Source organism: Sporobolomyces salmoneus (assembly GCF_050403485.1).
Source record: "Sporobolomyces salmoneus JCM6883 DNA, S_salmoneus_JCM6883_v1_ctg21, whole genome shotgun sequence".
NCBI lineage: Eukaryota > Fungi > Basidiomycota > Microbotryomycetes > Sporidiobolales > Sporidiobolaceae > Sporobolomyces > Sporobolomyces salmoneus.
The window spans coordinates 170,797-184,135 of NW_027481142.1; the positions used below are offsets into that span (position 1 = coordinate 170,797).

Here is a 13,339-nt window from a genome sequence, read left to right on the forward strand (position 1 = left end):
CCAGAAGCTCACGAGCGAGAGAACGTATCCGCCAATTCACAGAGCATAGCTAAGCTAGTCCGGCAGCCGAGCGGAGCGAAGAGAGGGATAGAAGCGACAAGTCGAATCGCCTGGCCGGAGCTCTCTGCTGGTTCGTGTAGTCTCCTTCCACGTTAGTAGCCTGTAGCTCCCTCTGCCGACCATCCCTCACCCTAAACCTCGCCAGAGATCAAGAGTCGGTTTGTGAGATGAGATCGACGGAGAGAGAAAGTTCCGACAGTTCCCCGTCGCCCCTAGTTGCGCCTGACTGGTCTGGAGAGCTCGTTCATATGCATTCGTGTAATGCATTCGTGTAATCGGAATATTCGAAAGTGGTTGGTCGGTGGCAGAGTCGAGCGAGTGGGAAACTGGACTTTTTCGGATCCTCTCCTCTCACTCACCACCAAACGCCATGCCGCCGAAAAAAGTCAAAGGAGGTAAAAAGAAGCCTCAAGATGATGATGCTTACTGGTCAGTCCGCCCCTTCCTTGTTCCCCTTTGGTTCGCCATCATCATCATCTTTCATCTCCTCTCTCTTCCCTCCTCCTCATGCTCGGGTACTGACGCAGACCACGCATGCTGACAGGGAGGCTAAAGCCAAATCATCCCCCGGCGCATCCGGAGTCGCCTCTGACGCCGAAGATGATTCCCCTCTTCCTTCTTCCAACAAATCCAAGAAAGCTGCTGGAGGATTCGCCGCTCTCGATCTTGGAGACGACAACGACAACAACGGAAACGATTCCGAAGAGGATGGAGGATTAATGGCTCAGATCTCGAAAGCGAATAGTAAGAAAGACAAGAAGGGAGGAAAGAAGGGGAAGAAATCCTCCGCCGCTGTAGACGACGACGATTACTTCAACCCGGACGAGGAAGCGGCGAAAGAGGAGGAGTTGGAGAGTAAGGCGCCGGTGGAGGCTGGGGATGATTGGATGGAAGAAGAGTTTGGGGGTTCGAATAAGAAAGGTGGAAAGAAGGGTGCGAAGAAGGGAGGGAAGAAACAACAACAACAGGCGGTCGAGGAAGAGGAACTGGCCGTTGAGGAACCGGCGGTCGAGGAGAGTAAGGCTCCAGTTGAGGCGGGAGACGATTGGATGGAAGAGGAATTCGGGGGAGGGGGAGGAAAGAAGGGAAAGAAAGCTGGGAAGAAGGGAAAACAACAACAATCCAAGAAGGAGGAGCAGGACGATGAAGAGCTCGAGCAAGTCACGAAACAAGTCGAACAAGTTAAAATCGAAGATTCGACTCCTGAACCTACTCCCGCTCCCGCTGCGACGAAGGAGGACGACGGAGGAGATGATTCTGAGAAGGAAGACGATGGAGCTCCGAAGTTATTGAGCAAGAAGGAAAAGGAAAAGTTGAAGAAGGAGAAAGAAAAGGTCAGATCATCTCATTCGCACTTCCCGTTTGACTCTGATGTCTGATGTTTCGTGGGCTCCCTCAGGCGAAGAAAAAGGCTCAAGCTGCTGCCAAGAAAGCTGCCGCCGGAGGATCTAACGAACCCGCCGCGCCCGCTTCACAATCGACTCCCGCTCCTCCAGCCGACGAGAACAAGGACGACGACGAGGCCGAAGGAGGTGAAGGAGGTGCTTCGTCTAAGAACAAGAAAAAGAAGAAGAAGAAGGCCGCCGATGCACCCAAAGAAGAACCTGTGGCTCCTGCCGCTGCCGGAAAGAAGGGTAAAGGAGGAGGAGGACAAATGGCCGCTCTGAGGGCGCTCGTTGAAGCTCAGAAGAAGGCTGCTGAGGAACAAGCGAGGAGGGAAGAAGAGGAGCGATTGAGGATCGAGGAGGAGGAGAGACGAGCGGAAGAGGAGGAGAGATTGAAGCTGGAAGAGCGTGCGAGGAAAAAGGAGAAAGAAAAGGTACGTTCAAACTCTCTCTTCTTCTTTGTCGATTAAGACTGACCAACTTGTGACCGCCTGCGGTTCCTCCTTCGATTAGGCCAAGAAAGAGCAATTGAAGAAGGAAGGAAAACTCCTCACTCCGAAACAAAAAGCCGAACGAGCCGCCGCTGAAGCACGTCGTCAAGCTCTCCTCGGTAGTGGAGTCGTTATCGCCGGTCTACAGAAAGACGCAGGGGAATCCCAATCGCAGTCGAGGAAAGTCAGTTACGGGAACCGAAAACGAGGACCTCAACAAGCTCAGAAGAAGGAAGAACCTACACCGTCCACGCCTGAACCTGCAGCGGTTGTCGAGAAAGTCGAAGAACCTAAGAAGGAGGCTGCGATCGTCGAGAAGACGGAGGAGGAAGAGGAAGACGTTAAGGATAGTTGGGACGCTTCGAGCAGCGACGAGGAGGAAGAGAAACAAGAAGACGTGAAAGATAGCTGGGATGCGTCTAGTTCCGACGAAGAGGAAGAAGAGGTTAAGGAAGAGAAGAAACCTGTAGCAGCGAAAGGTGAGTACACTCTGTCTAGATTTCCGCTCTGAACATACTGACTCAATTTGTGACGATAGCTACGAACGGTAAAGCAACTCCCACACCCGCTGCTGGAGCGAAGAAACAACCTCCCGCTGTTCAATCTTCCGTTCCCTCGAAAGGCAAACCTGCTCCTCCCGCGAAGGGCAAGGGTAGAGCTGCCGCCACTGCCGAATCATCTTCAGAGGAAGAAGAATCATCCGACGAAGATGACTCGGACTCGGACGACGACTCGGAATCGGATTCGGACGACGACGATTCGGATGAGGATTCAGACGACGACGAGATGACGGCTACGGAGAAACAGATCGCGTTGAAGAAGCAAGAAGCGAAGGAGAGGAGGTTGGCTAAGAACGAAGCCGCGTTGAAGGAGAGGAGTAAGGATAACTTGCGTTCTCCGATTTGCGTAATTATGGGTCACGTCGATACTGGTAAAACTAAACTTCTCGACAAGGTGCGTCGCTCTCCCTCGATATCTGACTCCAACTCTTCAACTGACTCGAGCGCTCGTTCAATAGATTCGTCAAACGAACGTTCAGGAAGGAGAAGCTGGAGGAATTACTCAACAAATCGGAGCGACTTATTTCCCCATGGACGCGATCAAACAAAAGACTCGAGTTCTCGGCGATGGAGATCTCGCAGAATACAAGTTACCTGGTCTACTCGTTATCGATACTCCTGGTCACGAATCTTTCACGAATTTGCGAACTCGAGGTTCTTCGCTTTGTAACATCGCTATTCTCGTCGTCGATATCATGGTTAGTCTCTCAATTCTCTCGATCCGTGAATCAGAGAATCTGTAGCTGACGCTTTTTCGTTTAGCACGGTCTTGAACAACAAACTCTCGAATCGCTTCGAATGTTGCGAGACGGAAAGACTCCCTTCATCGTAGCTCTCAACAAGGTAAATCAACCCGTCTACTTTCTCAGATTTCTCCATTAACCATGTCCTCATTCGTTCTAGATCGATCGTCTCTACGGATGGCAAGCGATGAAGGATGGAGGTTTCCAACAAACCCTGGCTCAACAAAACCGCGCCGTTCAACGAGAATTCGAAAAGCGTCTTCAAGACACGATCGTGGCGTTTGCCGAACAAGGACTCAACGCCGTTCCTTACTACGACAACAAGAACTTCGCAAAGAACGTTTCACTCGTGCCGACTTCGGCTCACACGGGAGAAGGAGTTCCCGATATGTTGATGCTGATCATCAAGTTGACCCAAGAACGAATGGCCGAACGGCTCATGTACATCTCGACGCTCGAATGTACCGTTCTCGAAGTCAAGGTCATCGAAGGTCTCGGAACTACGATCGATGTCGTCCTTTCGAACGGTGTTCTCAACGAAGGGGACAAGATCGTCGTGTGTGGTCTCAACGGTGCGATTGTTACGCAAGTCCGAGCACTTTTGACTCCCCAACCGATGAAAGAACTTCGAATCAAGGTGAGTGCGAGATGGATCCTACAACGTCTGAGCTCTTCTGACGTAGCACTATTTCGTCATTCCTCAGGGTCAATACGTTCACCACAAGAGTGTCAAGGCTTCTCTCGGTATCAAGATTGTCGCCCCCGAACTCGAAAAAGCGATCGCAGGATCTCGACTCCTCGTTTGCGGAGAGGACGACGACGAAGACGAACTACGAGAGGAAGTCATGTCGGATTTGACAAACTTGTTGGGATCGGTCGACAAGTCTGGACGAGGTGTTTGTGTTCAAGCTTCGACCCTTGGATCGCTCGAAGCTTTGCTTGAATTCTTGCGAGTGTCGAAAATTCCCGTGAGTTCACCTTCAGCTATACTGACTGCTGTCTCAGTATGCTGACTGTCTTGTACCCATGCAGGTCTCCGGTATCAACATCGGTCCTGTTCACAAGAAGGACGTCATGCGATGTTCTGCAATGCTCGAAAAAGCGAAAGAGCTCGCCGTTCTCCTCTGTTTCGATGTTCCCGTCGACAAGGACGCCGAGAAGATGGCGGATGAGATGGGTATTCAGATCTTCAAGGGTTCGTCTTGCTCTCTTTCCTCGCCTTTAGTCAAAGAAAACTGATCTCTCTCGTTATTAGCCGATATTATTTACCACTTGTTCGATCAGTTCACCGCTTACAACGCCAAGATGGTCGAAGAAAAACGAGCTGGCGCTGCTCCTATTGCTGTCTGGCCCTGTCGGCTCAAGGTCATCACCTGTTTCACGAAACGTGATCGTCAGTCTTCTTTCCTCCTTCTCTAGAACCCTTCTTCATGCGGACTGACTTTCCTCTCCTCGACAGCCATCATTCTCGGATGTGACATCATCGAAGGATCCCTCCGAACAGGAACTCCCCTCTGTGTCATCAAGACTGATCCCGAAACGAAGAAACGAGAAGTCATTTCGCTCGGAAAGATCACTTCGCTTGAAATCAACAAGAAGACGAAGGACGTCGTCAAGAAGAGTGAGGTAGGAGGAGGAGTCGCAGTCAAGATCGAACATGCTGCTCATGAGAGTGCGAAACAATTCGGTCGACACTGTACGTCTTCAACTCTCTCTTCTCGCTTTCTTCTCTAGCGGCTTCACTGACGAGATTCGTTGTCCGAATCAGTCGACGAAAAGGATGAAATCGTTTCGATGATCTCTCGAAACTCTATCGATGCTCTCAAAGAACATTTCCGAGCAGACGTTCCGAAAGAAGATTGGTTACTCATCAAGAATCTCAAGACGAAACTCGATATCGCATAATCTTTCTGTCTCCCTTGTATGTCTTGCAAGCTCTTTTCCTCGGATATCATCGTTCTTTCTTTCTCTGTTTCGTTCTCCCTTATTTCGTTTCTACTTCCTTTTTTGTGTGACCGGGCATATTTGCAATTCCTGTGTATATCTCTACGAATCACCACTACTCCGACGATGACGCCAACTTTGGCGCGAGCGGCTCCCGAGAGAAGAAGAACAAGAGTTCAAAAAGAGTAGTTGCAAAAACGCGTTGGGAAAAGCTACAACAAACAGCATAGAACTGTGGACAGATAGAGTCAGGATCGTGTCGATGTGAGAAAAGTGTGAAGGAAACTCACTAGTCAATCTAGGGAGGGCATGATCCGAGAACGCAGGGTTGATCATTTCTTCATCTTGAGTTTCTTCTTGTCCTTCTTCTTCTTATCCTTCTTGCTCGCACTTCCAGTCGTAGTGACGCCGCTTGACTCTTCGCTTTGATCCTTGGCAGGAGTCGAAGATTCCGACTTGGTTGATGAAACGACTTTCTTTCGTTTTTCTGTCGAAGCGGTCGGTTTCGGTTGATCATAACCTGTACGGATGCTGGATCAACACACGATACACTCGTGGTATTGTTCCGCATCACGTACCTGCGAACGGATCCAACATCTTCCGTTTACCCTTCAAACCTTTCGCAAATTCTTTAATCTCTTCCAGTTTCTCATCTTCCTCCTCTGAATCTTCCTCGGGTTCATCCAGTAACCTCTCAACTTCTTCATTCTTCTCGATCCCTCCTTCCTGTCGCTCCTCCTCTGCCTCTCCGTCTTGATCGTCGTCCTCAGCATCGAATCTCGTATGAGTGCCCATCTCGACATCCTCCTCTCCTGCTGTGTAGCTCGGATCGACCCTCGCTTTCTGAGAAGCAATCGCATGGTTGATGAACCTCGAAGCGGCTTGTTTATCAATCTGCATTCGTCTTTGCTGTTGATCTTTTCCATTCGAGGTTGAAGGGCTCGAACCAGATTCTGCAGACTTGAGTTTCGCGAAATAACCTTTCAGTCTCTCCTACACACGTTTCAGCGCTGTTAGTTAGCTCGCGCAGAGAGAGGAGAGTGGGAGATAGAGAAGGGACGAACGATTTCCGCCATTACGGGATGATTCGTCGGTTCCACCCCACTCGTCTTCAAATACACCCAGATCAAATCATGCAGAGCATAAGAGACCAACACATCAAGTTTGGCTTTCGCTAATGGAGCGTTCTCGTCGTTTGCGATCAAGTCGGCGTAGGGAACGGCGAGGAGAGGGGCGAGAGAGGTTTCGAGCGTCGAGAGCTGAGTAGAGAGAGTCGAGAGCGTGGAGACGAGCGCTGGGTCCGCCATTGATGCAGGGAGAAGTGAAGGAAGAGGAGGAGAAAGATGAACGAAGATGATGAAAATCAAGGTTGGCTCTCCACCTCACTCTACCGACCAGCTGAATCCATCATGGTGAGTACAATACCGCTCTGTATCGGGTCAGGATGAACGCGCGCTCACTGACTCGCGATCTCCTTCGTTTCTCCTCATCAAACTCTCCCACTCCTTTCGGACTCCTTCTACGTACAGTCTAACGAGTTACGCCATACTGCTACGACTCAGATCGCTCAGCTACACGCTCGCTACACCGGTGAGCCTTCGTGCCTACCATTCCCTGACTTTCCTCCATCTCCTTTTGCTGACCTGCTCTGTCCCGTCTAATCGAAGGTACTGGTCACGCCGATTCAACGAAATAGTGAGCCCGCATCTTCGTCAGCGTTGTGCTCGAGGCACGCTTGAACGCTGACTGGTTGATATTGAATTGGTTCGCAGTGAATGGTTGACGAACCAACATCGAGATACTTCCTCTTCGATCGTTGGGCACCCCGCACTGCTACAGTACATGGCGATCGCGGACGGTGAGGCAGGTGCGAGAGTGAAGTTCGAATTGACTGAGGTTAGTCCTTTCCCGTTTCAGAGTCAGACGAAATCGTTCGAATGAGCTTGAGCTGACTTTCTGTATTGCGGCATCGATCTGACAGAGAATGTTACAACCCTGTGGACCGCCTCCTCCGAAAGAAGACGATTAGGAACACCGTCCGATGATCTAGGCGTATTCGGTGTTTCGTTTTGCAGTTTTCGTTTGTTGTAACTATTCTTCTCACTCTGTCATTCAGTACCGGAGCAAGCAGAGAGCTCTGTATTATGTGCGTGGACAAGCAACAGAACACCTGAGGCGCGAGAGATCGAAAGGAGTTGCGAGAAATTGCAGGTAAACTATGTCTAAAATAAAAACCGAAAAAGTCATACAGGAGGAAAGGATATGTCGAGTTGTTCTACACTGCGCGCTACCTTCGGGGGTGATGAATCTAAGCTACCTACACAGGGCGTTCGTAGGGAACGTCTAAGCGCTTTGTTCGGTGCTGTATCTTCGTCAGCTTTGCACCTCTTCCTGTTTCTCCTCCTCCTTCTCTCGACCAACAATCCCTCGACTCCGACGTCTACTCAACCATTCCGACTTTCCCCCAACCCAAACCACGACACCCGGTAAACATCCCGCGCTCAATCCACTCGCGACGATCGTTAAAATCGTCCAACTCCTCCTCACTGTCGTATGCGATAGGATCTGTCCGGCAATGATGGGACCGATGAAAGAGCCTATTGAGAACGCCATATCTGTTCACCATTGAGTGACCGTTAGCTCGGTTCGGGGGAGAAAGAGGAAAGGGAAGCTGGGAGAGGAAAACTGGGGGAGAGGAAGAGGGGAGAGAGGACGTACTGAAAGCTCCGAAAACGTGAGCTGTTGTGATACCCGTATTGGATTGCGAAGCGACGATGTTCAAGTCGACAGTGACGGGAGTTAGGAAGAAACTCATTCCGGTACCTTCAAACTCGAACAATCATCATCAGCTCGCTAGTCCGGATTCAGGGAATGGAAGCGCGGGTAGAGAGCGAGACTTACCGATTATAGCGAGAAAGAAGACGAAAAGAGCGAGAGGACCTTTGATGATCAAGAGAGGGTAGGCGATGATTGCGAGTAAGAGGCCGACAAACATGATCCATTTCGTGCCGTATCGATCAACCCACCATCCCGCTAGTGGACTCCCCTGTCGACGATCGGCGACATTGAGCGTCAGTCTTCTCTGTCTTTTTCGGAGCTACGATGATGAAGAGAGCGAGCGGACTTACGAAGAAAGTAGGAACGACGGCTCCAAGATAAACCAATCCCGCACCGAGGGAGTTGAGGCCATACTCTTCCGAGAGGTATATTGTCATTGCCGAATCGATGAGACCTCCAAACACGATCGCATAGATGAGAGTGATGACGAATGAAGTCAGAGCTCGAGGGTTCTTCATCATTTCCCAAAGTCCGATCCAATGCGCCGGTATCCTCGACTTGACTGCCTCAATCTGCATCGCTCCTCCTTCTGCTCCTCCGAGAGTCTGACTTTCGGTATCGGTTTCCTCGAGTTCTTTCTTCTCGGTTTCACTTTTCCCTTCGTTCCAACCTGGTGCTTCGAAATTCTTGATCTCAACTCCACTCTTGACCCATTCCAACGCCTCGTGCTTCTCGATGATGAACAATCGCATCAGGAGATCGATCCCGATGAGAATGATCGAGAAAATGAAAGGTCCTCTCCATCCGTATCGATCGTAAATGGCTCCACCTGTACGGAGGTCGCTCAATGAGTCTTTGACAGTGCTCAGACGATCGACAGAACGTACCTGAAGGAGGACCGATTCCAGAACCGAGCGAAAATCCAATCATAACGTAACCTAACACGACTCCGGCTCTTGCTTCCGGTACTGAATCCGTCACTAAGGCGAGACCTATCGTCCATAGCACCGTTCCACTTATACCTCTGCATACGACCGGGCGAGTCAGCAGCCGAAGCGAGATCGAAAGAAAGAGTGATGAGCTCACTGTAAAATCCTCGCAACCACCATCAGCGCATAATTATCCGCCTCCATAAACATGACGATCGCTCCGACCATGAACAACAATCCGAGGATCAACGGGATCTGCCGATTCTTGTATTTCGCACCGAGGAGAGCGACGGGAGGGGAAGAAACGATTAAACCTCCGGCATAGGCTGCGACTAACCACGAGGTTTTCGATCCGATATCGGTGTAGCCGAGGGCTTCGAGACGGAATGGGATGACGGGAACGATGATTGAGTAGGAGGATAGGTCGACGAGAACTGTTCGAAGTTTGCGAGAGAAAAAGTCGAATGAGTCAGATTTTTCTCTGTCGCACGATCCCGTTTCATGGTGCAGAGAAGAGAGGAGACTCACCACCGAATCCTACAGTCAACGCAATCCACCAAGTCGAACTCCTCAGTCTCAAAAAGACTGGCGGTCGTTTTCCTTCAAGATTTCTCCCTCCGTTCGATCCTGCTCGGTCCAGCTTCAGCTTACTCCTACTTAGCAGTTTATCCAACATGGCCTATTTCCAGTCCTTCGCGATGCTACGGAGTTGAGGCCGGAACGCTGATGTAAGATCTTTTCGAATCGAGTTGGTTGATCGAAAGTCGGACAACGAGACGACACCTCTTGAAGCTGCACTTGTCGTGTGCTGGTCACGAGTGAGCCTGAACGGAGTAGAGAGCGAAAGAACTTGATGGTCAAAGGGACCTCGTGCTCTTCGAATCGATCGATGCTCGTCTTCGTGCGGTTAGAATCGCTTCTCTGCGTGTTCTCGCTGACCAATCGCTGACGACGAGGCTTCCGTACGTGAGCGAATGAAGATGAGGAGACTTGAAGGAGCGAACAGCATGACCAAACCTTGTTCCTTCCTTTGTGCTTTTTTTCGACTTGGTTCAGTCGCACGCATCAGGTCATTAGACTTTTTGTGACGTTCGACTGGACTCGAGTTCGAATCTCACAGTAAGCAGCAGCGCTATGATGGACAAAATTCTATACCCAAATTGCAGACATTCAATGTTGAAAACATACGATCATATTAACCATCTTTCGGGTCTGAGCGTTATCTTTTTGCCCTCCCTGAACGCAGAAAGAGGAGGCGTAGAGGACAAGTCGAGGAAGTTTCAGAAGAAAGTTGACTTTTTGCTCACTTCAATCGACTTCGACACTTTCGGCCAAGTAGACCAGACCAGCCCCAGAGAGAGAACTACAGGATCGGTTCGTGAAGATGCCCAAGTCATCGAAACACAAGAAGGAAAGGGCGGCAGATTTTAAAGTGAGTAAACCTTTTCATCTTTCTCTCGATCAGACGTACGAGAGGGTACAGAGATGGCACGGAACGATGCGTAAGGCATCAGTAACGCTATGTGCAGGTCGAAAAGCGTATCAGAGAGGGAAGATGGGCTGAAGAGGAGGAAATGGATCAACATTCGCGAAAGACTGCTACGAGCGTCAAGGGAGGAGACTGTGATACGCAGGCACTTACGAGACTCATATTTGAGTGCTTTTATCCTGCTTGCAGCGGTTAACTGCCAGAAACCCTGTTGATTCGGTCCAACGAAGCTGATCCTTTTTTCCCTGTCGTTCCCTCGCTACAGAAAGCGAAACTCAAGCTAGGTAAAGGCAAACAGATCGCCAACAATGCTACAAACACTTCATTCTCTACCAAGAGTGAGTATCCCAATCTGGATGTCGAGTCGGTTGTTGCTGAGTTCTCTCGTTTGTAGCTATCGCACTTCCGAATCAATCCCTCCACGAAGCGCCGAAGGATGTGCCGACTTCGCGCCGCAACCTCACCCTCCCCGAGCTCCTCGTTCAATCCCGGCATTACAGCGTTCCCATGAAACGCGAAGCCCTGACCGAAATCCTCCAACTCGTCACCTCCCACCCCTACCTCCTCACTCAGAACCTCCTCCCCATGATCACATCGATCGCTCACTTGATCGCCGACGCATCCCCATCCGTTCGCGCAGCGAGTTTGAACCTCCTTCGATTCATTTCGGATTCTTTACCGGCTCAATCGATCGTTAGTGTTAGTCAAGGACTCGTGTTGTTCACGTTATCGGCACTATCGAATTTGGACGAAGCGATCAGGATCGATGCGCTGAAAGTATTGGATCTGTTGATCGAGAAGATTCCAGAGGAGATCGTTAGAGGGTGGGATGGAGGTGCCGATGTGCATGTACAGTTGGGGAAGAGCTCGGAGGAGAAAGGAACGGGATCGAAAGTGGTCGAGGGATTGTTGGGGATGTTGAAGATTAGGAATCCAGCGTTGACGGCCGCTCAAGGGAATTTCACGAGCGCTTCGAGTAGCGATTTGTCCCCTTCAGTGAGTTGTTCTCCCTGGATCTCTCATCCAGTAAATTTTCCACTCACTCTAGTCGATTTGATAGGCGCGTCTAGCGGTTCTGTCGACTCTCGCCGCTTTCCTCCGTACTTCTCTCTCTCCAGTCCCTTCGACTTCAACCGCTCCTCCCCCTTGGTATCTCGCCGCTTCTTTCGATTCGCCTCGCGCTTATTCAAGCTTCCTCGGCTCATTCGGCACCAACTCCTCTTCTTCGCCTGTTGTCGACGCCGAACAAACTCGTTCAGTCCCGATCGAACGATTCGATTTCGCCCTCTCTCCCTCTTCAAACGATCTCGCTCTCTCTTCTTTCAGTCTCTATACCCCCACTCCGACGACGACGACAAGCGCAATACCCTCGACTGCGCCTCCACAAACCCTCCTCAATCTCCTCCATCCAACTCTTCTGTCTTCTTTCCTCGACGCCGCACCTTCCGCTTTCTCCCCGACTCCAGTACTCGGTCAATCACCTTCTACCGCATCTTCCGAGTTGAGGACTATTACGGCGGTCTTTCGAGTTGCGAGGGAATTGTTCTACCGAGATTTAGGAGGAGGAGGAGGAGGAGGGAACTCGATTTCCACCCTCGAGAACGATCCCTCTTCAACCTCATCAACCGAAACAACAAGGTCTCGATCCCAAGCGAAGAAGTTATTGTTCACGCTCCTGAGTCACGCGGCACCTTATTTCCCATTCGGTTCCGACGAATTAAACGTCCGAACCACGATTGAAGAAGAACAACTATTACAACTCAACCTCACCTTCTCTGAACTAGTTTCCCTCCTCGTTCTTTCCTCCGAAGATGACTCCTCCCCATCCTCCTCCTCGAGCACTCGTTCAAACGGGAACGAAAAGAAATCCAGCAAGAAACTCTCTAAACTCTCTTCCGATTCCTCTAAACTCTCCCTGATCCTCTCGACCGTTCAATCTTACGTAACCTCCCTCCTAACCTGCTCCATCACCTCCTCTTCCCATCCACTCGGACTCCCGCCGGTTTCGGAAGAAGCGTTCAGAGCGTTAGAACCGACGGTTTGGAGTTTATTGAACCAACGAGATCGGGACGGGGTTGAAGGAGTTTGGGGAGCGGTCTTGGAGGGTTGGGGGAAAATGGGGAGGGAAAATAATGCGAAGAGGAGGGGGTTCGAGTTTATCGCGAGAAGTATCCTTGTAAGATCCGCTCTCACACTTTCAGGAAAAGGGAAGGGGAAGACTGATTGAGACTGAGAGAGAGGGATGTAGATTCAATCAGATCCAAGTTATACGGATAGGTTTGATTTGGATGTACCTCCGAGAAGTAAAGAATGTCAAGAGAAAACGATCAAGTGGGTAGCGGGGTTGGCGAAATGGTTATGGGAATTAGGGACAAAACAGGTCGATACAACTGAAGTGAGCCCACTTTCTCTCCATCTAGGAAGTAAGAGTAAGAGACTGATGGAGAGCTTCGACGGTTTCGCAGTTGGTGATTGAGTTCCTATTGAAATTAGCTCAACAAGAATCGAAAGGAATTCTCCCCATATCCGTTCGTCTCCTCATTTTTCCTCTCCCAACCCGACTCTGTACTAACCCCTTTTTCCCTTCGCTTCGCTATAGACGTTGCATTCACTCTCTATCGTCCTCGTTCCCTTCTTCCATCTCCTCCATCCCTCTCGCGGTTCTCTCCCTGGTCCTTTCACTCGTCTCCCGCTTCGAGTTCAATCGAAATGCCTAGATCTGGCTTCGTACCTCGTCAATTCATCGGACGAAGGAGGAGAAGGAGCGGAAGGAAAAGCAAAACTGAGGGAATCGGTAGAGAGAGCTTTGAAGAGTTCTGCGAAGGAAGGGGAGGAGGGATTGAGGAGGAGATGGGAAGGGAACCTTCTTGCGTAGCGCTTCTCTGTTGTTACTATATCCCCTCTTTCCCGCTTCCATTGCGAGTGAATCACAGAGAGAGAGAAAAAGAAAGAATTGCGAA

At 50.4% G+C, this 13,339-nt stretch overlaps 5 protein-coding genes across 5 annotated transcripts; 3 read left to right on the plus strand and 2 right to left on the minus strand.

The window, feature by feature from the left end:
- Positions 1-430: 430 nt before the first annotated feature.
- On the plus strand, positions 431-5,144 carry FUN12 (translation initiation factor eIF5B; the record flags this gene model as incomplete). The annotated part of the gene is made up of 13 exons (XM_076631957.1): positions 431-489; positions 605-1,394; positions 1,460-1,879; positions 1,959-2,415; positions 2,475-2,890; positions 2,955-3,194; positions 3,259-3,339; positions 3,400-3,876; positions 3,944-4,207; positions 4,272-4,434; positions 4,495-4,632; positions 4,699-4,935; positions 5,008-5,144. 13 exons carry the CDS (start codon positions 431-433, stop codon positions 5,142-5,144), a joined length of 3,879 nt encoding a protein of 1,292 aa, XP_076488080.1.
- A 371-nt stretch (positions 5,145-5,515) lies between these two features.
- On the minus strand, positions 5,516-6,490 carry JCM6883_003877 (Sas10/Utp3/C1D family protein; the record flags this gene model as incomplete). Its single annotated transcript, XM_076631958.1, has 3 exons — positions 5,516-5,703; positions 5,762-6,176; positions 6,248-6,490. The coding sequence occupies 3 exons, from the start codon at positions 6,488-6,490 to the stop codon at positions 5,516-5,518; spliced, it is 846 nt and encodes a 281-aa protein (XP_076488081.1).
- Positions 6,491-6,592: 102 nt separating this feature from the next.
- Positions 6,593-7,212, plus strand: YSF3 (U2 snRNP complex subunit YSF3; the record flags this gene model as incomplete). The annotated part of the gene is made up of 5 exons (XM_076631959.1): positions 6,593-6,595; positions 6,713-6,773; positions 6,851-6,878; positions 6,956-7,079; positions 7,165-7,212. The coding sequence occupies 5 exons, from the start codon at positions 6,593-6,595 to the stop codon at positions 7,210-7,212; spliced, it is 264 nt and encodes an 87-aa protein (XP_076488082.1).
- A 344-nt stretch (positions 7,213-7,556) lies between these two features.
- JCM6883_003879 (MFS transporter) lies at positions 7,557-9,566 on the minus strand (the record flags this gene model as incomplete). The annotated part of the gene is made up of 7 exons (XM_076631960.1): positions 7,557-7,798; positions 7,902-8,006; positions 8,085-8,229; positions 8,312-8,790; positions 8,849-8,985; positions 9,048-9,324; positions 9,419-9,566. The coding sequence occupies 7 exons, from the start codon at positions 9,564-9,566 to the stop codon at positions 7,557-7,559; spliced, it is 1,533 nt and encodes a 510-aa protein (XP_076488083.1).
- Positions 9,567-10,274: 708 nt separating this feature from the next.
- On the plus strand, positions 10,275-13,254 carry IPI1 (Ipi1p; the record flags this gene model as incomplete). Its single annotated transcript, XM_076631961.1, has 7 exons — positions 10,275-10,322; positions 10,645-10,717; positions 10,774-11,375; positions 11,440-12,555; positions 12,628-12,774; positions 12,845-12,907; positions 12,979-13,254. 7 exons carry the CDS (start codon positions 10,275-10,277, stop codon positions 13,252-13,254), a joined length of 2,325 nt encoding a protein of 774 aa, XP_076488084.1.
- Between the last annotated feature and the right edge of the window lie 85 nt (positions 13,255-13,339).